The sequence below is a fragment of the Xenopus laevis genome, chromosome 6L (genome assembly GCF_017654675.1).
Source record: "Xenopus laevis strain J_2021 chromosome 6L, Xenopus_laevis_v10.1, whole genome shotgun sequence".
Classification (NCBI taxonomy): Eukaryota; Metazoa; Chordata; class Amphibia; order Anura; family Pipidae; genus Xenopus; species Xenopus laevis.
In genome coordinates this window covers 98,383,464-98,406,955 of record NC_054381.1, presented here as the reverse complement: position 1 = coordinate 98,406,955, position 23,492 = coordinate 98,383,464, and the positions used below count along the sequence as shown (strand labels likewise).

At 38.8% G+C, this 23,492-nt stretch overlaps 1 protein-coding gene across 3 annotated transcripts in view; it reads left to right on the top strand.

The window, feature by feature from the left end:
* Positions 1 to 10,163: 10,163 nt before the first annotated feature.
* cap2.L (cyclase associated actin cytoskeleton regulatory protein 2 L homeolog) overlaps positions 10,164 to 23,492 on the top strand; it is a 70,432-nt gene continuing 57,103 nt past the window's right edge. The window contains 1 exon segment of one of the 3 annotated variants that reach the window (NM_001091774.1): positions 10,164 to 10,174. Coding sequence is in view for 1 of the 3 variants with exons in the window: in XM_018266429.2 (XP_018121918.2) it covers positions 22,781 to 22,834 (54 nt within the window). In the remaining 2 variants the exon portion in view is untranslated. 3 annotated transcript variants of the gene reach the window in all.

The window sequence follows — 23,492 nt, the reverse complement described above, 5'->3', positions numbered from 1 at the left end:
TATCTCTGTCAAATCTCCAAAGAATTAAGAGGGATTCCCAAACTTTTTCATATGACTGTATATAGATAGATAGATATATTCTTGAAGGAGTGCATATGTTTCACATGCTACATTTTATCCACATCCACAGGAAAACAGGCATGGGAACTGTTATCCAGAATGCCCAGGACCTGGGATTTTCCAGATAAGGGGTCTTTCCATAATTTGGATCTCCACACCTTAAGACCAGGGCTAGATGATGGCAGATGGCAGAATCCGATGTGCTTCCACTCCTGGTCTGCCTGAACCCAGCAGCATGTTCCATTGTTTTGGGTGCAGGCAGATGCAGCGAATTTCAGTGCCGAAATGTAACATTTTGAATTTTGTGCCAAAATCCTCCCACAGTTCCAAAGACTAGGGTCTCAGCAGGGCAGCGGATTCTCTGCCTGCAGAGAAGCCACAATGTAATACATCTGCTGGCCCTAGCCTAAGTCTGCTAAAAAATGATTTAACCATTAATTAAACCCACTAGTATTGTTTTGTCTCCAGTATGGATTAATTATATCTTATTTAGGATCAAGTACACGTGTACCGTTTTATTATTACAGAGAAAAAGAAAATAATTTTTAAAAATTAGAACTATTTGATTAAAATGAATTCTATGGGAGATGGCATTGCTGTAATTTGGAACTTTCTGAATAACAGGTTTCCAGATAACTGATCCCATACCTGTACTTTATCATGGTCAACACCAAGGAGCACATTTATCAATTTTTTAAATTGGGATTTTGTCAGAGAAAGGTAAATAAAAAACACAATCAAAGATTTTTTTAAAATAGATTTTGCCATGAATTGCTGCAACATTACAACTTAAAAATATAAACAATCTGCATTGTCTTAATCTTTGGGGTATTAAAAGGGGCAGTATACCTCCTTTTTTAACATTGATTAAATGAAAAGGGCTTGCGCTGAACAAACTTTTTGCCTATCCCTTTAATTAGAAAATATATGTTTTTGTTATGTAGTTCTCTAAACAGGGCAAAATGTAAAAAATAAACAAAAGTCACATTCTACTTTCTGATCCCACAGAGCAAAGTCAAAGAAACCAGCAGCCCACTGAGAAGTCTCTGCATTATGTGCTGCCATTTATCTAAAAAGATAACAGTCTATAACTGGGGGAAGGGTTGGATTTATTAATGCAGAGCAGTGATTCCCAAACAGTGGCTTGTGAACAACATGTAGCTTAATTGAACCAATGATAAAAAGAGGGTACACCATGCCTTTAAAATATTTTGTCTATGGACAAATGTTCATAGGTCAATAAATATATTCTTTATTTTCTTTAGTTTTATTATAAAGAATGATTTCCATCGTCTCTGTGTATGTCATTTATATGGGCATGACATAACTTTATTATTATTATTCTTGGCATTTGGCCCAACTCTTGCAAAACTAAGAGAAAATCACCTAATGTTCCCTAATTAGATGTGACCTAAGTCAAGGTAGAGAGCATGACAGCATGAATCTTCCTTCCGCATTGTTACTCATAGTTCACCAACAGCTGGAGACAATGTCAGGATGATATACTGTATCCAAACATGAAAAAATGCTTGGTGTAGTAGTTATGTATACTTGCTCCTTAAGCATTATATATATTTAAAAGAGTAGTTCACCTTTATATTTAATTTAAGTATGTCATAGAGTGTTCCGTTAAATTGGACACCAACAATCATACTAAAAGTTAATTTAAAGAACTACCTCTTTAGGGCTAGGCCACACGAGGAGATTCGGGGAGATTTTGTCGCCTGGCGACTAATCGCCTCGTCTTTTGAGCGACTATCTCCCCGAACTGCCTCAGTGTTTTTCCCCATAGGCTAGAATGAAAAGTCGCCTGCGCTAATGCACATGCGGCGATGCGTTTTCAATAGTCGCCCAAAGTTGCCTCAGTGCGGCTGCTGCCACCTGAGGCAAGTAAAAGTTTCGCCAGAGGTAAAGGCTTCACCAGAGGGGAACAGAGTTCTATGCAATTTTCAGGACTGGTAGGCAATGGTAGGACTTTTAAAGGCCATGGGCGGGAACCAAAAATTGGTGTTCCAGGCAGTAGGGCCCCTACCTTACTGTGCTCAAGGCAGCTGCCTATTCTGCCTACCCCTAGTTCCCAGGACTGGATTTCAAGATGCCCACGCCCCTAGGCCCCCACTCCATACACCTGACCCCCCCCTGTATACCACCTCGCATCTGATTCCCCATGCTCAAACCTTCCCCAGCTTCCCCCTCCCCAAGGATCACCCTTGCTGTCAGTGCTGTGTGTTAAGCTGGCGCAAAGATACCATCATCGAAAAATGACAGTTCATTAGATTTTCGGACCGTGTGTGGAGTGTTCCAACATTTTTCGTACCCTGGTGATTGGTCGTTCAGTCGAACGGTCAGGTTAAAAGATTTACATTGGTTACCAATAAGATCTCTGCATGTATTGCCTATCTGACTATATGAATGGGAGACTGTCACTACTATTTGACAAAACTTTTGTAAGATTGCTGTCTGTCAATTAATGTCCCAAGCATCATGTGCTTTGTACTTTATATTACTCTGAATGTTAGTTGCAGGTCGGAAGATTGGCACAGACAATCATTCGTCCAACGCAGGCTATAATCTGAACGTCTATGGCCAGTTTAACAATCTGCTGCGTATCTAGTTTCTTGAAAAAGTATAAGTGGCTGCTGATGACAGAGTCCATTCCTCCTGCATCTCAATATAGCCTTCAAGACAGATTAGAGTAAGTGTAAGTATCTGGTAAGATAGCGATTCTATTTACATATTAATCAGATCTTCACACTACCCCCAGGCCACCATGAAGTTTACACATTTTCTTCAGAGGTACAAGAGAGTAGGAGTTTAATACCAGCAGAAATCACGGGAAAACAAAGGCCAATGCATTTTTGACAGATAATCAGAATTCATATATTTTTAGTTTAAGCTCTGCTTTTTTTGAAAACACCCTTTACACATAACATGGGCATATGTATGGAAGAGATGAGCTTTAGCACATAGTAGTGCTCACAAGCTCTTAGTAAAGCCAGAATGCCTACATGCAGTTGGGGTGTTAGAGCAAACATTAGTAGTCATACCTTCATACTATGGCCAAACATAACATTTTTTCAAGTATAAAGCATACAGTAATAATTTGGTACCTACTTGTGATTCTAAGGAGACGCAAATTAAACCGCAGATACAATTACAGAAGAGGATGTTTTATGCCCTCCATTATGAGAATTATACGATAGAGTAAAAACTGAGTGCTATATTTTCATTGGCTACAATATTTCCAGCATTGTCATTATTACTGTGTTCTATGGTTAGTCTGTTCTTGTGTTTTCCTTCACCAAATTCCAAGATTAAGCATTACAGAGACTTGGTTATTTTCAGACAATGGCTACTATTCTTTATCAGGAATCTTTATATTTTCTATGCTAGCAATAAGTTATATCAGACTTTCAATCCATTCAGCCTCCAAGAATTGGTTCTACAGATGATGAATTTTGTTCTCAATTCAGTCTAGTACAAAATATGTGATTTATGCAATTTATCTTGGTCATGTTAGAGAAGCTGATGGCACTCTAGGCGATAAGTAGCCCACGATAAAAGTCCTCTTCCGCGGCTACTTATCTCCTGCAAATGCTTTCCCACTGCCAATAATTTAAATCACAGTGGTAAAACATATGCCTCATTTCTGTTTTCCGAGGTCACCCAAAATTACCTTGAGAGGCAACTTTGAGCAACTTCGGAAATCAGAAGAGACTCGTCTGTATACCCTAACTATAGCTATAACTTTATGGGTGTCTTTTTCACCCTTATCTACTGTTACTATAAAAACCAAAACAGCGGGGAATTTTGTGTGATGTAAGAAACTTTTCTGAGGCCATTGCATTCACTGATTGAGTATTTTCTTTTAGCTTTCCCGTGACATGGCTGACAAAAGAAAAAAACTTAGTGGGTTTGCATATCGCAAGCTTGCCAAAGAAAAAGCTAGAAAGAAAATTAATGAACTGGAGCATACACGAAAAATGGAGACCTACAAGATCTACTAGTAGAGTAGATCTTGATGTTGTACCTGAAGAGGTTGAATCTTCTGAGTCACCTTGTTCTTCATCTTATGTAAGAACAACAGATATTACAGAGGAAACCTCACACAAGGAAGATATTTCTACAGAACAAGCAGATAATTCAACCTTAATGACAACTGTGGAAGGAACTCAAGAAGAATCATGTGAGGAAATCTCTTCACCAAGTTCATCAAGGATTTTTGAAAATAAGAGTTTAGAGAATGACCTAAACTTTTCTTCTGATCCTGTTGACTGGGATAAACAGAATGAAAAGCTGAACGATTTTTTTAGCTTTTCATGGTCAAAACAAGGAGGCCGACTTCTCATCATCTGCCAGCAGGCCCGGACTGGCAATCTGTGGGTTCTGGCAAATGCCAGAGGGGCTGCTATAAGGTGCCATAGAAAGACAGGATTTAGTGGGCTGGTGGAGGCTGTTTGGGCCTCTGTGTGGACTGATTGGGCCTCTGTGTACCTGAAATGCCAGGGCCTATTTTAATTCTCAGTCCAGACCTGTCTGCCATGCACTATCCTGACAAAAGTAGGTACTTACTCAATAAGTGTTAATTCAACTCCAGATGTATCACACACAGACCAGCTTGCTTTCGTTATTCACTATGTTAACAATGATGGCATCCCCAAAGAAAGGTTCATTAAATTCATCCAAAATGTGGATGATAAAGCTGAAAAGTTGTTCAGTGCAGTCATGGACACTCTAAAAGAATACCAGATTGATATAATGGATTGCAGAGGACAGTCATATGACAATGCTAGCAACATGTCAGGTACCTATTCTGGTCTTCAAGCTCAAATTAAACAGGTGAATCCTCTAGCTGTATACATCCCTTGCTCTGCAAACTCGCTAAACCTTGTTGGAACTAGTGTTGCAGGGAAGCAGTTTCTTTTTTTTTACATTCTGCAACAACTATACAACTTCTTCTCTGCATCCACTGCAAGGTGGGAAGTGTTGATCTCTCATTTACAGCAGAAAGCTACAGTAGTTAAGAATTGATCTACTATGCGGTGGTCAGCAAGGAGTGATGCATGCCTCAGTCTCAGAAGATCATGGAAGGAGATCATAGAAGCACTGGATGCAATAGAAGATGATGTTTCTCAAACACCAACAACTCAAAATGAGGCTGCAGGACTAAGCAAAAACTTGCAAAAGTTAGAGACAGTATGACAGTATTTTGGAGCTTCATTTTAGAGCGGTTTAATGCTACAAGCAAACACTTACAGTGTGTGGATATTGACATTGGGACAGTTGTAAGGCTTTATGGTGGTCTCACCACACTTGTGCAAGATACCAGGGATGCTTTTGAAAGGTTTGAGAGAGATGCTAGGAAATTATCTGGGCTAGAAGATTATGATTCATCTACTGCAAGACCAAGAAAGAAAAAATTGCCATTTGATGTCAGCCCCCAAGGACACATACAACTGAGCCCAAGAGATAAATTCAGGGTCAACACTTTCCTCCCTATACTGGATAAACTGTCCCATGAGCTTAGAAGGAGAGCAGAGGCGTATAAATCACTGAACAGTCATTTTGGCTTATTTGAAAATATGAGCATGCTTAGTAATGAGGATTTGCTTGCCCAAGCACATCATCTGTGCAGTCAGTACCCAAATGTCTTGGATGACAAACTGCCTAATGAATGCCTGCATCTCTGCTCTCATTTAAAATTTATTGGTGCCCTGGACATCACTATATCTCAGCTGATGAAAACCATTGTTGAAGACTCACTGGAAGTGATTTACCCAAATGTGTATGTAGCATTACGCATTTTTCTTTGCACACTGGTTACAAACTGGAGTGCTAAAAGATACTTTTCTTGCTCAAAAAGAGTGAAAAACTACCTGAGATCTTCTCTTAGTGAAGAAAGGCTAAACAGCTTTGCTCTACTTGCAATTGAAGCTGAGATTGTCAGAAAGTTTTCTTATGACAACATCATTGATAATTTTGCAAAGATAAAAGTTCTTTCTAAAAGGCTTTGTTAATCCTAAAGTTTTCAGATTTTCTCAGATCTATACTTCAAGATAATTTATGTGTTATTTTTTTACTGTATTTACTGATATACATACTGGTTGTATATAAAATAGTTATTTATGGTTTAATACACAATTATTTCCATTTTATTGTCTGTGTTATTTTATTTTGCAAAAATGTCCTGATTGGATAAAGATTTACTTCCAGAAAATTCTGGGCCTAGTGAGCAAGGAGGGTAAATCCGGCCCTGAAAATGTGCCCAAGGCAGGTCCCACACTTGTCACGAATAAACGCATAAACAATGGTGTATGGCTCTGTTCTTTGTGCAAAAAATCATAAAGAATAAAAAAAGAATGAAAGTTATACAGTGGTCTCTCCCCGAGAAAACTCCCAGTCCAAGGGCTGTCAATCGTTTTTTGGAGTATGCAGAAAGTTTAAAATAGGAAGAGACCCACTAGTAGTGAAGCAGTAGTCCAAGTATTAATAAAGTTAAAAAGACTTTATTAGGACATACATAAGCCTAATGCGTTTCATGCCTGAATGGGCACTTACTTGACACTTGTCACCTCTCCCTCCAGGTGTTATAGATATATCCTTCTTGGCTATGTGCTCCAAAAAATTCCTTTGTCTGCACAGGAATTTGATACACATGCTACTAAAGAGAAGAGGGAGGAAGTGGTAGGAAGAGGTGACGAGAGGGAGTGGTAGGGAGGATGACAGCTACAGAAGGGCCAGATCTTGGGGTGGGCAGAGAGAAGAGGTACATGCCTCTCCCAATCATTGTGCTCTAGACATGTGCCTCTCCTGCCTAACCCTAGTTTCAGCCCTGCCATTTGTCTTTGTATGCCTATACTATGGCCATTCATAATTTCTGTATGAGGACAAAAAGCAGGCATAGAGTGAAGAAAAGATGTTTGAAATGAAGACAAGGATAGTATATGATAATATTGTCATTGTGAGACTAATGAAAGTGAGCTAAGAACAGAGGAAAAATAATTTGTAGAGTGGACCTACAAGCTAAAGTTTTCTGGTGGGCACCTGGCTCAGTCCAAAACAGGGTGCTAACAGGTTACTTCAGGTTCTGTCTGCTTTACATAGTAGCATGACATGCTGTGTGTAGTGCTTCCAGTATAGAATGCTGTAATAAGATGTGTAGGACGCTGTCTGTAGTTGTAAAAGGATATATGGGGTGCTGTCTGTACAGGAAATAACATTTGAAACACATGCCTCATATAATGCCAATGTCAACTCCATAAGCGTTCATATTTATTATTCAGTGATGTGTTCAATAGGCATAAATCTCAGCTTGTGACACATATATACATGCCACAATTATCACTATCACCTAAAGCTGCTCTACAGATCCACAATTGTTGTTTTGCCCACACTATCTGCAAATGAGAGATTAATTGGCTATGGTTAAATTTTTGTTAAATTTTGTTACACATCTTTCTTTGCAAGCTAGGTTATTCATATGTATGAATAAAGTCATTAGTGGGTGACATAGGGAGTTATTAGGGTTTTTGTCTGCCTTCCTCTGGCCCAACAGAACAATGTTGATTTGAGAGGAATAACCAGATAGACCAAAGTGGTCATTCCAGGCTGTCCACTGCAATTTTTAAACCACCGAACCTTTTTGTGCAGTTGATCATACACAAGACTTGTAAATGCCACACTGGGCGTGCCAATACCAAACTTTGAACTAATAAATCTATTAATTAACCAATAACACAATTAGGAATATTTTCTTCCTAGAGGTATAGAGAGAACCATGGATAATGTTAACCCCTGCACGGCCCTGCATCAATTCATTCCCTTTTCTAAGGGAATCTATTAATCGAGAGCATTATGTACTTAAGTGGATGAAAACATCAAGAGCTGAAAAAGGCTGCCCTTGACATTTATATTTTGTGTAGCTGTAGTAGTGGTTTCAAAAGTGTTGGGGCTGCCCATAAATCATAGCATATAATCAACACAGTGCTATATAAATAAGTGATGATAACATCTGTGGCTATGGAACAAGCTATAAGGTACATGAACAAATTCTGTGCCACAAAGTGTGGCCTGAATCCAAGAAATCAGTTTGTGTTGAACAAACTGCCCTAAAACGGAAAGATATTGGGAATTAGGAGGAGACTATTTTGTACCTTTTGTCAGTGCCACTTCCTTTTATCTTTGAGCTGTGAAACCTTTAGGAACGATGAAAAGGATAATACAATTATCAGATGTATAACAATGCACTGCAGACACCCACATGTGTGCTATTAACAGGAAAGGTCTTCTAATTTATTGTGTCAGCTGACTTTAACCCTTTGTTAAGAAGGTGACTGTATGTCATATAATATGCAAGCGTCTTCTGGTTTTAGTGTTAGTTAATTAGCATTATGTTTAATTCTCTATATAAATTTCTCTTTTCTTCGGTATACAATTCCCACACTTAAACTCCCCATAGACGCGAAGATTCTTCTTGCCGAACGACAGATTTTAGGGAAGCCCGACCGATCCTTCGAAATTATCGTGCAGTTAGTGGGATTCGAACGATCGATTACGATTTTTCGGCCGACATCTGTCAGGAAATTGATCGGCCAGGTCAAAAAATCTTTGTCGGCCCCAGTGCAATCTATCTATGTTTGCAGGGCCAAGCAGGCAGCTCCCCTTTGTTTTCCTGGCAAATTGGTCTTTTTAGTTGATGGTAAATTCGTACGATCATACGATCGTTCTGAGAAGATCGTGGTCTCACGATCAGGATCTGATCTTTTAAAAATCTATGGCCATCTTAAGAAGCAAAGACAATTATCCAGTGGCAGAATACACCATTGCTATGTCAGCAAGCAGATTTTTAATCAGTTGAAATTGTCATTTTCTAAAATCTACTTCCAAACTTTTCTTATACTGCGCATAAACTTTGGTTCAGCCTGTCCCGATTACAGGGAGTACAAGGATTATAAATTTAAGGAATCCTCTAAGGAGATGTTACTTCCACAGTCCCTTAGTGTGTCTAGTCTAGTAAACGACACATTAACGCCATTAGTGAGGCAATTTGCCCTGAAAAACTCCTCCTTGTGTGCATGCGAGCTGCCATAGTAGATGCTAATATTCATTGTTAAATTGCCTGCAACTAAATCTGGCCATAGACGCAAAGATCCGATCGTACGAATCCTCGTTTCGTACGATTTTCGGACCATGTGTGGAAAGTCCCGTCATTTTTCGTCTCATGGAGATCGGTCGATCGGCCAGGTTAAAAGATTTCTGTCGGCTGCCGATAATATCTCTGTATGTATTGCCGATCGTACGATTTTCAGAGGGAGACTGTCACTAACTTTTGACGGACATAATTTTCGTACGATTGCTGTAGGGGCAGAATATCGGCTGATCTGTTCTTTACTACTTTATTTGATCTGAAAGGTTAGTGGCAGGTCGGGAGATGGGGAAGTCCAATCATTCGATTTGCGTCTATTGCCAGCTTTACAAGGCACACTATTCAGCAGCTGTTTTTTATTATTATGCTGGTTTTCTAAAGAAAATGCTGCATTGTGACTAAAACAAGAACTTGCCAATTTGTTGCTGCTTTTGCACTTGCAAGTGTCATTACTGAGCCTTATGCACGTCTGCCTATGTTATTTCTTTTTTTTATTATTGATATGGGCCTTATTTCACCATGTGGAAACATTTTTTCCTGTCATTTTTTCCTGCCGTTCTCCATTTTCGGTTGAACTACTACTACATTTTTCCCCAGAGAGCCAATGGAACAAAGTGCAACGCTGGGAACTGTAGTGCAACAAAAGCTGGAGAGATGCCTATCTAGCTAGGCTCTGGCATTGCAATATTACTGGCAAATTACGGGAGGCTGCCTCTGTCCATCTCGCTCTCCATCCCTTCTCCTTCTCCCCACCCCTTCTGCCATTTCCCTCAGTCTCCTTCCCTCAGGGAGACTTCTCTTTATTAGGAGATCCGGGAAGCGGAGACTCCTCTCCTGCACAACTGACACATTGCGCACAGGCGCCTGAGTATCGGCCCCTCATTGCTGCCCAATTTCTCTGCATTTTTACCTCACGCGTCTGCTTCATTTTGATACTAAACCCGCGCCCACAACAACACGAGCAGGCAGGTAAGTAGCTCTGTGCTGTGGATTTATTGGGGTGGGAGGGGATGGGGGTTGGCAGTAGATTGGCAGAAAGCAGCAGATAAGATGTGTTTGGAGGGGGTGCAGGTTGTGGGAAATGTATACATCTCCCAGCATCAGCAGGCAAATGTCCAGCAATAGCCACTCTTGTCAGCTGTGACACATTAGTGATCACTGACCCCTTCCTTCTAGTGACTGCCATTAGCAGCAGATGTACAGTTTTTAATATGTGCCCCCACCACAGCGAATAATGAGGGTTTTACTTTAACAACAGCTTCAGGCTGGCCATCCCTATGTGATCCTTTACTGCACCCACTCACACACCAAGTGGCTAGCCTTCATTTATTGTAGCAGCCATTGTGGTCTGTTTTAAAGGTGCAGTGGCAGTCAGCTTATTTGCTTGCTATGTATAATATTTTAGCTATATATTTATTGTAAATTAGCCCAAAAGAAATAACAAAGACATACCCCTGTGTTTATTTATTACATTTGTCTTGGGATCAGTCATTTATGGAATGATATAATTCCATTGCTTGGCATTTCCTATTTGCAAATGAGATATTGGCTTGTTTAAATCTAGTTCTGATTTACATTTACAGAGTAAGAAATTCTAGTAATATGCTAAGTAAAATGTGCATGGCTGCGTTATGCCTCAACCCTCAAATGAACCTGGGACTGCAAACTTACCCGTTAGATTGTAAGCTCTTTGAGCAGGGCCCATTCTTATTCTGTAAACCTTCTTTGTTAAATTAATGGAAGTGCCCTGTTTCTGTTATATTAATGTAAAGTGCTGTGTAACTTGCTGGTGCTTTATAAATAACTAGTAATGATGACGATGAAATACACACCTACTTTTCCCACCAATCTAGCAACATAGTGGTTAGTAGCCTGTGCAATATATGCAGAAATGCCCTATGGACTTGTTATATTTAAAGTAAAAAGAAAGGAATATTTTGGTATGAATGCATGTATTTATAAGCACCCACATACAACCAAATAATAATAATAACTAAGATTCTGGAAGTCCCAACGCAGCTAACTACAGAAATTAGATCCCTGAAAGAGCTTATTATGTATATACACCAGAGAATTTGTCTTTTGTGTTATTTGTAAACAGGTCCATATGCGTCCAAGACTTCATGCTCAGTTTTTTTTAAAAGAAAATGTATACCCTGTTGTAAATCATAAGAATATCTTTAGTCATCAAGGAGTTCCACCATTGTATAAAAGCACAAGACTGATCAAGACTGATCAAGTGCTGTTATACATGTCATCGAACTCCGAGGTGACTTATAATATCCCTATATTTTACAATAGGGGGAACATTATTTGTTGTAATACACAAGTTTCAGTAAATCATGTAACACAAATCACATCCAAAATTACCCATAATAAGCAATTACATCATTAAAGGGGTGGTTCACCTTTAAACTTAACCCTAAACTTAAAAAAAACCCTTCCCCCCTACCCTACATAGATCCCCTTCCTCCTCCCCCCCAGCCTAAGTGTTAACCCGGGCAAATACCCCATACGTTTTACTTACCCTTCTGTGCAAATTCAAGCATCGGAGTTCATGGGTGCCATCTTCTTCTCTTCGGAAATCTTCGGAATGAGACTGGCATGTCGGCGCATGCGCAGTTGGAGCAATCTTCTATTCCACGACAACTGCGCATGCTCTGAAACTCTCGATACTCGTCGAAGCACCAGTCTCATTCCAAAGATTACCGAAGCGGCTGAAGATGGCGCCTGTGAACTCCGATGCCTAATTCTGTACTGAGAGGTAAGTAAAATGTTATGAGCATTTGCCCGGGGTAACACTTAGGCTGGGGGGGAGGTGGGAGGGGGGTCTATGTAGGGTAGGTTTTTTTTAAGTTTATGGTTGAATTTTTTATTATTTATTATGTTATAGAACGGCCAATTCTAAGCAACTTTTGCATTGGTTTTCATATCTATATTTTATAGTTTTATAGTTATTTGCCTTTTTCTTCTGACTCTTTGCAGCTTTCAAATGGGTGTTGCTGGCTCCCTTCTAAAAAACAAATGCTCTGTAAGGCTACAAATGTATCGTTATTGTTACTTTTTATCACCGCTCCTTCTATTCAGACCCTCTCCTATTCATATTCCAGTAATGCATTTGATTGCTAGCAGTGGCCTAACTACTGGGGGAGCAGGGGGTGCGATTGGGCCAGGGCCCGCACCCCCTCAGGGCCCCCAGCAGCTCGCGCCACTGCACGCAACCAGAAAACAGAGTACGGAGGGGGGCTGGGGTCCCGGCAGCACGTCCCGCGCCAGGGCCCGCCCCCTCTTGTTACGTTACTGATTGCTAGGGTAATTTGGACCCTAGTTACCAGATTGCTTAAGATGCAAATTGAAGAGCTGCTGAATAAAAAGCTAAATAACTCAAAAGCCACAAATAAAAAAAAATGAAAACAAATTGCAAATTGTCTTAGAATATCACTCTCTACATCATACTAAAATGGGTTGTAATTTACTCGATAGTCATGGCTCTTGTGCTGCCTCACTTGTTACACTAGAAGAATTCAGGTGCTAAACTGTAGAAGTAGCAGCCAAGCAGCAATTGGTTTTGAAAATGAAAGCAAAGAGCTGAGTTGTTGCTGTGAGTAAATGCACTGCTTCAATTATATTTATATTAGGGATGCACCAAATCCACTTTTTTGGATTCAGCCGAACCCCCGAATCCTTTGCAAAAGATTCGGCCGAATACCAAACCGAATCTGAATCCTAATTTGGGGTGGGAAGGGGAAAACTGTTTTTACTTCCTTGTTTTGTGACAAAAAGCCACACAATTTCCCTCCTACCCCTAGGGTTTGGATTCATTTTGGCCAGGCAGAAGGATTCAGCCGAATCCGAATCCTGGCCGACCCCGAACCGAATCCTGGATTCGGTGCATCCCTAATTTATATATGCTAAATGCATATAGTCACATATAGATGCCACTGTTCTGCTAAATGGGTTGCTCACCTTTAGTGAGTGATATTCTGAGACACTTTGCATTTGGCTTTCATTTTTTATTACTTGTGGTTTTTGAGTTATTTCATTCTCCAGTAACAACCATGCATTGATTTGAATAAGAGGTTATAATATGAATATTAGAGGGTCTGAATAGAAAGATGATTAAACAGAAGTAGCAATACATTTGTAGCCTTACAGAGCATTTATTTTTTGGATGGGGTCAGTGACCCCTGTTTGAAAGCTTTAAAGAGTCAGAAGAAGAAAAAACATTGAAGGCCAATTGAAATCTCACCCTTTCTCAGCTTAGGCCTTAGGGCTGAGCTTTCCCCCATTGCCACTGCTCTGGCCTTTGGGAACCACTGCTGTTGATAAAACAACATGGGAGCTTAAACACCAACAAGAATCTATAAGAATATAATATTGTTTCCAGAATAAGTGACAAGACTATCTGTATTCTGGAATGTATTTCTTTGGGTGCTACAGAACTGGTATAGAGGTTAAATGAATAAAGATTAATACTAGCCATATTATAAGATAGTGTATGTCATCCAATGCATATAAAGACACAAATCACATTGTTTTTACACAGGTGACAGAACAGTGATTTATGCTAGTATAAATATAATGCTATGAATAGCTCGTTAAAAGACAAAAAGTTTAGTGATGCCATTTGTGTCACACGATTCATTGACTAAACGTGAGCATTACAAAAAGAGTGTAAATCTATGAGGATGCTAGAAGTCATACATAGTTCCACAATCTGTATTGACCTGGGGAATTCTGCCTTTATATGGTCATGGAATATGTCTCTGACTTCCAACATTCTTTTAATTTACAATATGAGTGGACTATTAAATATACATTTCATAGAAGGGGTATTATTCTTTCTTATAACACAAAACCGTGGTTTTCATATTTTGCATTGGTTGTTTGTAAGAGTTCTAAAGAATTAATATGTAATATAATGTTTGTGTATGTGCAGCTGTGGCAGCTTGCAGTATGTAAGTAATGCAGTAGTTCTAACACTGGAGAAGGACACCTGTTGTCTTTACACCTGGTGTAGCTGTTGAGAGTCCACTCTTAACAACCTTTAAGTTAACTTTTGGTATGTTATAGGATGGCTAATTTTAAGCAACTTTTCCATTGGTGTTCATTTTTTCTTTTTTCTAGTTTTTGAATTATTTGCCTTCTTCTTCTGATTCTTTCCAGCTTTCAAATGGGGGTCACTGACCCATCTAAAAAACAAATGCTCTGTAAGGCTACAAATGTATTGTTATTGATATTTTTTATTACTCATCTTTCTATTCAGGCCCTCTCCTATTCATATTCTAATTTATTATTCAAATCAATGTATGGTTGCTAGGGTAATTTAGACTGAAATTGCAAACTGGAGAACTGCTGAATAAAAAGCTAAAAAACTCAAAAAACCCACAAATAATAAAAAATGAAAACCAATTGTCTCAGAATATTACTCGCTACATCATACAAAAAGAAAAACTCAAAGGTGAATATGAACTAGAGCAGTGGTCCCCAACCAGTAGCTCGCGAGCAACATGTTGCTCTCCAACCCCTTGGATGTTGCTCTCAGGGTCCTTAAAGCAGGTGCTTATTTTTGAATTCCAAGCTTGAAAGCAAGTTTTGGTTGCATAAAAACTGAGTATAGTGCTAAGTAGAGACTCCTGTAGGCTACCAGTCCACATAGGGGCTACCAAATAGCCAATCACAGCCCTTATTTTGCACCCCAAGTGACTTTTTTATGCTTGTGTTGCTCCCCAACTCTTTTTACATTTGAATGTGGCTCACAGGTAAAAAAGGTTGGGGACCCCTGAACTAGAGGAAATAATATCACATATATGTACTAGTTATTTGCATTATCTGGTGTGCAGTTGTGTACTATATAATAATTAAGCTGTATAATGCCTGATTATAAGGAAACAATGGCTTATTGTTTGAGCAGCTGCAGGCAAGAATAGTCACAAGAGTGAGTTCAGCAAGTGGTCTTGTAACTTTATATAGCATAGACTATACTATTGTATTGTACAAAGAGACAGTCTTTTTTTAATTTACATTTTGAGACCTAACAATCATACTATAGAGGCATATGTGCATTAGAATTTGGGATGCTGGTGTTGGCCTTATTGGTTTGCTTCCCTAATATTTTAGTATAGAGTTTCCTTGAAGCAAATCTTCCTAGTATTTTGGCATTGTCAATAGTTGTCTGCACCCAGTTAATAAGTGTGTGAACAATGACATTTATTAAGTACTGTCTGTGTGTGAAGGAGAGGCTCAGGAAGCATATCAATGAATAATTCACACGTAGGAGGTTCATACAAGATTCAGTGATGTATGCCCAGATCATATCTCAGGGGTAAAATGAAGACTGGATAGTTAGTGTCTTATTTCTTCTGGGTTAAGGAGAGGGCAGAACTAAAAACATCAGGTGACATAGATAGAGCAAGGTAAGTAGGACATACGTCAGCCCAACACTGACATCAAATGCGATTAAGCAAATTTTAGTTAAATTATTGAATAAAACACTAGGAATGTATACTGAAATAATACAGTAAGTGTTGTTTTATTGTCAGTTTATTGTTCACATTTATTTACAATTACATTTTGCAATTCACTCACAAGGACACCCACATATGTGTGTGACATTGAGGCTGTATTATATTGTGGACATTATGTTATGTTCTTAGATTTTCAATAAGCCCTGTCTTGGGGACCAAGGAGGGTGGATGTGCACAATATAGTGCTGTAAAGTTAGCTCAGACTGACCTGCCATAGTACTAGAATGGGCCCCAGTCAACGACAATGCCCAGCAACACTTTCTTATTCCGACCCTAGGTATAAATGAAACCTATAACATTTTGCATTTACATTTAGATTTTGTGAGAATAGGACTTGAAAGTCACTAGAAGGCCCAGTCTAATACAAATATAAAGAGATTGCATGCTGAGAGATGTACTGTATGCCAGTGGCTTAAAGGTGAAGTCATAAATGCTTATCTGAACATCTTTATTTAACCAGACAGATTTATTTGGTAAAAAGTAGCTTCATTGCTTTCAAATCATAAATTCTCACTTTAGGATGACCAATCCCCTTCATACTTTTGAATAATTACTGCAAAAATTCCAAGGTGATGTAAAGGGGTTGTTCACCTTTAAATGAACTTCTAGTATGATGTACAGAGTGATATTCTGAGACAATTTGCAATTGGCATTGATTTTTTTTTAATATTTGTTTTTTTGGCTTTTTATTCAGCAGCTCTCTGGTTTGCAGTTTCAGTAATCTAGTTGATAGGGTCCAAATGACCCTAGCAACCATGCACTTATATGACTAAGAGACTAGAATATGAATAGAAGAGGTCCTAAACAGAAAGATAAGTAATCAAAAGAGGCAATAATAAATGTATAGCATTGCAGAGCATTTGTTTTTAAATGGGTTTAGTGACACTCATTTGAAAATTCAAAAGAGTCAGAAGAAGAAGGCAAATACCGTATATACTCGAGTATAAGCCGACCCGAGTATAAGTCGAGGTACCAAATTTTACCTACGAAAACTGGGAAAACTTATTGACTCTAGTATAAGCCTAGACACAACTACAGCCCTGTCTCCCAGCAGCGCATATTCTGCCAAAGCGACCCCCCCAGCAATCAACCGGACTTCTTTGCAAAATTGATGGTGACAGAGAATTGCCAAACGGATTACTGTGTGCATTGTCCCACTGTCCCACTACCATGTGCAGAGGGTGCTGTTTGATATTGCCATCACTGTTAATCTTTCGTATAACCAACAGAGGGCGCTGTGTGATATTGCAGTCACTGTTATTCTTTCATATAACCAACAGAGGGCACTGTGTGATATTGCAGTCACTGTTATTCTTTCATATAACCAACAGAGGGCACTGTGTGATATTGCAGTCACTGTTATTCTTTCATATAACCAACAGAGGGCGCTGTGTGATATTGCAGTCACTGTTAATCTTTCATATAACCAACAGAGGGCACTGTGTGATATTGCAGTCACTGTTATTCTTGCATATAACCAACAGATGGCGCTGTGTGATATTGCAGTCACTTTTATTCTTTCATATAACCAACAGAGGGTGCTGTGTGATATTGCAGTCACTGTTATTCTTTCATATAACCAACAGAGAGCGCACTGTTATTCTTTCATATAACCAACAGAGGGTGCTGTGTGATATTGCAGTCACTGTTATTCTTTAATATAACCAACAGAGGGCGCTGTGTGATATTGCAGTCACTGTTAATCTTTCATATAACCAACAGAGGGTGCACTGTTATTCTTTCATACAACCAACAGATGGCGCTGTGTGATATTGCAGTCACTGTTATTCTTTCATACAACCAACAGATGGCGCTGTGTGATATTGCAGTTACTGTTATTCTTTCATATAACCAACAGAGGGCGCACTGTTCTTTCATATAACCAACAGAGGGCATTGTGGGATATTGCAGTCTCTCCCCAAGTGAACTGTTGGTATAGGAATGATTAAAAGTCACTGCAATCTCAGCTACTCGGGTCGGGTACCGCTGACCCGAGTATAAGCCGAGGTAGACTTTTTCAGCACATTTTGGATGCTGAAAAACTCGGCATATACGGTAATTCAGAAACTAGAAAAAAGAAGAAATGAATAACAATTGAAAAGTTGCTTAGAATAAGCCATTCTATAACATACCAAAAGTTAACTTAAAGGTGAACCACCCCTTTAAGATCATAATGACTGAAGCGCAAGTTTTGACATTTCGAGCCATTTTGTTTGGGGGTGGGGGAAATTTGTGGCTAGGTTAAAAGTTGAATCACATCAATATATCAGTGAATATTCATAAAATGTAAAAAAGGCTCAATATTGGTCATGCAGCTAAACATTTCATGACGTGACCTTATTCACCCAAACATGTCCCCAACCAAGCTTTATGGATTGAATTCTTATAAAGCAAAATAATACCAGATACGACAACTTATTTTCAGTTACATAGAAATAAACGATGTTGATGTATCCCTCAGAGAGGAAGGGGGAGATAACAGAAAGTTTATATAGTGTAGTAATTTCAATATTAAGTAAAATACACCCACAGTGTCCTCCAAACCTTACTAAAACACTTTTTTACTGTGATGCAAAAAGAACATACACTTGTGTATTAAATTAACTTATTCACCATGTGTGTTCAATTATAGCTTTTTCACCCTTATTTTAAACAGGAAGAAAAGAGAACAGACAGGGGTGGGTGGGTCCGTAACTAAGGGATAGTGAGGTTAGCAACACAAATCCGGATTGTTGCTTTCCGGTGGTATTATATACTCACAAGAAGTGAGTTTCAACTAAGTGAAACACAAACAGGATGGTCTCTCATCCAGGCTCCTTCTTCCTGAATCTCTTGTTGGGGAGATAAAACAGATATCCTGTGCAGAAGCGCTTTTAAAAACACACTGGTATGTCACATTGAAATGTCCTTGTAAAGTCCTTCTAGCACTTAGGTTTTGGTCTCTCATCAAGTAAGGTTTGGAGGACACTGTTGGTGTATTTTACTCAATATTGAAATTACTACACTATATAAACTTTCTGTTATCTCCCCCTCCTCTCTGAGGGATACAGCAACATCGTTTATTTCTGTGAAGCTTTTGTTTGGGCAGAGGAGGGCCCTAAAAGAAGTTGCTGGATTTTGGGGGAACTTCAATCCCGGATTCGTTTTTTACATTTGGACTTATTATTTTCAGTTACGTTTGTTTTCTGCTTTTTGTTATTATCGTGTCTCTAAGATTTACATTTAAGGTTTTCCTCCTCTAGCAGCTCAGTAACTCAGGCTGCAACTCTCTAAATTATTACAATTTGCTATATTTGTTAATTATAACAGTTGCTTTGTGACAAACTTTCGTATTGGGTCATTCTATTGTTTGCCTGATTCAATAATTATTCATTTTTACAGGGGATCAGGTTTTTTTTACAGTTATGTACTTCTGTATTGTATTGGTATACAATTTTTATATAGGCCAAAGTGATAATGTCCTAGGAACATGTCTATGGGGCCTTTGGGAAGGATGCTGCTGGGGGCCATATAAATTATTTAGCTTTGTTGTAGATCAGCTACCAGGGAGATCCATGGGTTTCAATATCGTCAGGGCAAGCAACTCACATAAGCATCTTTCAGTATTAAAAAGCAATTTAGGCCATGCCCTGTTACAGGTATACATATGCCTTGTAGCTTGTACCTAGAGACAGTACAGGGCCAACGGAAATAACACTTGTCTTAAGAAGATGTTACTTCCAGAGTTCTCATTGTAGGTGGTGTCTACACATGTAACTAATCTGCACACAATGATTTGCATTCTAATGGCTTTATTGATGCCACTAGCATTGGCATAGTGAAAATGATAATCTGTGTACAAGAAAACTAGTGCAGACTTTTTGGCACACTTTACCAAAGTGCTCTGGTAGATCACATGCAGGCTGTGGTGCCAGCTGTTTATGATGCACTTGCTATTATGCTTGAATTCTGACTAAAATACTACATTATAGGAAAAAAAAAAAAAAGTGTAATTTTCCATTTTTGTGCTTTAGATGCAATATATTTAGTGAACCGTGGATGTAATGCATCCTTTAAGAACAGTAACACCAAAAAATTAAAGTGTTTAAAAGGAATGACAGTATAATGTAGTGTTGTCCTGCACTGGTAAAAAATGTTTGCTTCAGGAATACTTTAGTTCATATAAACAAGCTGCTGTGTAGCCATGGGGGCAGCCATTCAAGCACAGGATACACAGCAGATAACAGATAAGTTCTGGGGAATCCCATTGTATACTCCAGGAGAGTATCTGTTATCTGCTGTTTATCCTGTGCCTTTTCTCCTTTTTCAGCTTCGAATGGCTGCCTCCATGGATACACAGCAGTTTGTTTATATAAACTATAGTCGAGTTTCTGGAGCAAACACACCAGTTGTAACGGTGCAGGGCAACATTGGCACTGGCACATTGGCATGAAGCACAAAATTGCCATGTTGGCACTAGGCATAAGGTATAAGGTGCCGTTGTGGATAGCGTTGAAGCCCACACAAATTGCTGTACTTTGTCCTTATATTGCAAATAGTATCTCTGAGGTTGTCAGTAGTTTTTGTCCATGACAGAAGAAATATGTCTGCATTTAGAAGTCAGATGAGCAAATGCATTGAAATAAATACTGTATGATGAAAACCCAAAAGAATCTGTTTTAATTTCACAGTGTAAGTGGTTCTAGTAATTAAGTAATAAAGTAATATCATTTCAGTGTCCAATAATTCAGCAAGACAGAGCTGTTTTTTTAAAATGTGCGCCGGACGCAGGTGAAATGCAACATGCTGCGTCCCAACACATGCGTCTGTGTGAGTACAGCCCCTTTCAAAATAATTGACTGTGTTTACGGCCTTGTGTAAGAGCCCTTAGGTTGCTTGGTATCTTCCTTACTGCACATGGAATTAAAAACCCACCCAATAACTGCTCTTAACAACTTTCCAATATATAATCAAAACTATAAATGGTTTAAAGTTATTTGTAGATGTAATTGAAATTGATTTTATTGCTAATCAATGTCTGTTCTTTGGTTTGACTCTTGATTCAATGTAACATTAGTCAGTTTTCCTTTAGGTCTATTAATCAGCTGACTTCTTCTACATTGATTTAAGAATAAGAACCAGCAGTGCAGAGAATATGAAAAGTCAGCTTTACAAATAACTTTAAAACCAATGAACATTTTTAATGAATGAATACTGGAAAGCTGTTTAGAATTTGATTTTTTTTATTATGTATTGCTTAGAGTTCCCCTTTAAAAGGCGTAGGATCTGGAATAGGTGTTACACAAGCTCATATCTTTGGATGCTTCGAAAAAGAGATACTGAGTGGCTTTTAGTACCATGCTTCAGTGTGAAAAGTCTATTCAAGCAATAATGCAATACACTTGTGTGGGTGATCCTGTTCTAGCACAATAAACCCTAAGCCCACACGGCAAGGAGCCTGTAAATCAGCATTGAGTTTTAAAATAAATTAAGACATTTCACATATAGAGCTGCTGAGAATACACATATATTTCTTTGATTATACGGCTCGCTCTGTGCTGTGCTCAGCACCATATAAGGAGTGTAGCTGTTGGAAGTATATAATTAAATAGGCTGCAAGTACTTTGGAAATGTTGATTACATCTCTCGGTGCATGGAAATGAATGCTACACCCAGCGTAGAAGAATGGCGTGCAGAGATTGACACACAAATTATGGCAGTCTCCTGCGGTATGTATTCATGTAGAACAGGAAAAATGACAGCTTGGAGACATATGGATACAGAGGAGGAGTGCTAGCATACCAGGTTTCTTTCTGCAGACATGAATAGATTAGAGGCTTTAATTAGCAGGCTTTTGGATACATTTTATAAGGACACTGTTGTGCAGATTTTATACTTTTACATTATCTACATCTAAAATTGCAGAAAAAGGGAAAGTAGACCTGTCATAATTAAACCTGGTCTGCCTTCATCTCTGTGCCTTGTAGGCGTAAACTCCTGTTAGGTTAATTTCCTCTGTGTATCCATCAGCATACAATGTATATTGCTGCAGCAACAAAGCTACGAGACTTATTGATCAGTTTACAGTTTGCTTGTATCAGAAAGTGATGCATGGAAAGAAGAAAGATAGATGAATAAAAAAGATTTAGTATCTGAAGGCCTCTTTAATATCCCCAAACCCCTATGTCCACCTTGATCACCACTTACTTAATCCCAATTTCTCATTTTATCTATAACTTTCATTCCCTATTTTTTCCCTTCTTTGATGAAAGATTAGTCTGATTAGTTGTGTGCCCCCACCATAGGCTTGAGTGCGGTGATAACCCATGCAACACCTATCCCTCAGTTTGTGGCAGTCTATTAATGTGGGAGTGGGGTTAAAGAATAATGTTGCTGGGGGTTGTGTTTAGGAACGTAACGTTCTGTGACAGCCATGTTCCCTGCCAGCATTAAAGTACAGATGACTTCCAAAAAATTAGGAAGAGTTTTTTGAGTGCACCATTGTAATGTAACGACAGTGTTTCCACATTTTTTCCCTGTCACAGTCAACTTCAACTCCATCTTTCACTAATTGTATTTTTCTATTCCACCTACATATGTCTTCTGTTCTTTGTTTCTCTCCTCTATCTTGTATCTCTTTTGTCCTGTCCTTCACCCTTTTAAATTTGACCTTCATTTATATTTTCCTTTGCCCCCATTAACTCCTCCATTTTCTCAACTCTCCACTTCTGCTTCCTTTTATTTCTCTTTTGGCTTATATAATTATGGAATGCCTGCATTCCTGTATTTTATTCTAAATAATAGTCACATATATGGCGGCTTATTGCTGCATTACATTTTCCTTGTGTCTGTACATTTTTTTCCTAAAGGAAGCAATGGCCTGGGGAAAAAATGCCCTTTACTGATTTGAATAAGAGACTAGAATAGAATAGAAGAAGAGACTAGAATAGAATAATAAATATGAATAGGAGAGTGCCTGAGTAGAAAGATAATAAATAATAAAAACGAATAAACAGTAAATTTTTCTAAACTGTGCATGTGCAGACCACAACTAGGAGCCGGGTACAAGATGGCAGAAGCCTGTTCTGCAGAAAAGGACCCTTCCCTGATGTGCTCTTTAAAGGTGTGGTTCAACTTTGGGTTAACTTTTAGTATGGTATAGAATGGCCAACTGTAAGCAACTTTTCAATTGGCCTTCATTTTTTCTTTTTTTAGAGTTTTTGAATTATTTGCCTTTTTCTTCTTCTGAGTCTTTTCAACTTTCACCTAAAAGACAAAGGCTCTGTAAGGCTGCAATTTTAATGTTGCTACTTTTTATTACTCATCTTTATATTGAGGTCATCTCCTCTTCATATTCCAGTCTCTTATTCAAAGTTGCAGATACTACACTTTTCTAGAATGTCATACCAGTGATTACTGGTTAATAGGAGGCAATAGATGTGTCCCTTATTGTTACCCTATGTCCTATTTCCCAATCTTTCCATTAAAAAACGGTACTTCAGGCCACACCCTGAGCCACCCAACCCATCCCAATCCCACCCCCTTTTGGGAAAAGCCTGCTCATTTCTGGGTCTAATCTTTTAAGATATAAGATTCTAGTAGTAGTAGTTACAGGCAAAACTACTTGGGCAATTTACATGCGTTCTGACGCGAGGTGACGAAACGCTGGCGTCAAGTCCAAGGTGACGAAAATAAGGTAAGGTATAGAAATGTCAGGTGTTGCCGCAACATGCATCCGACATGACTGTCGGATGCAGACGCTGTATGTTGCACGCTGCGGC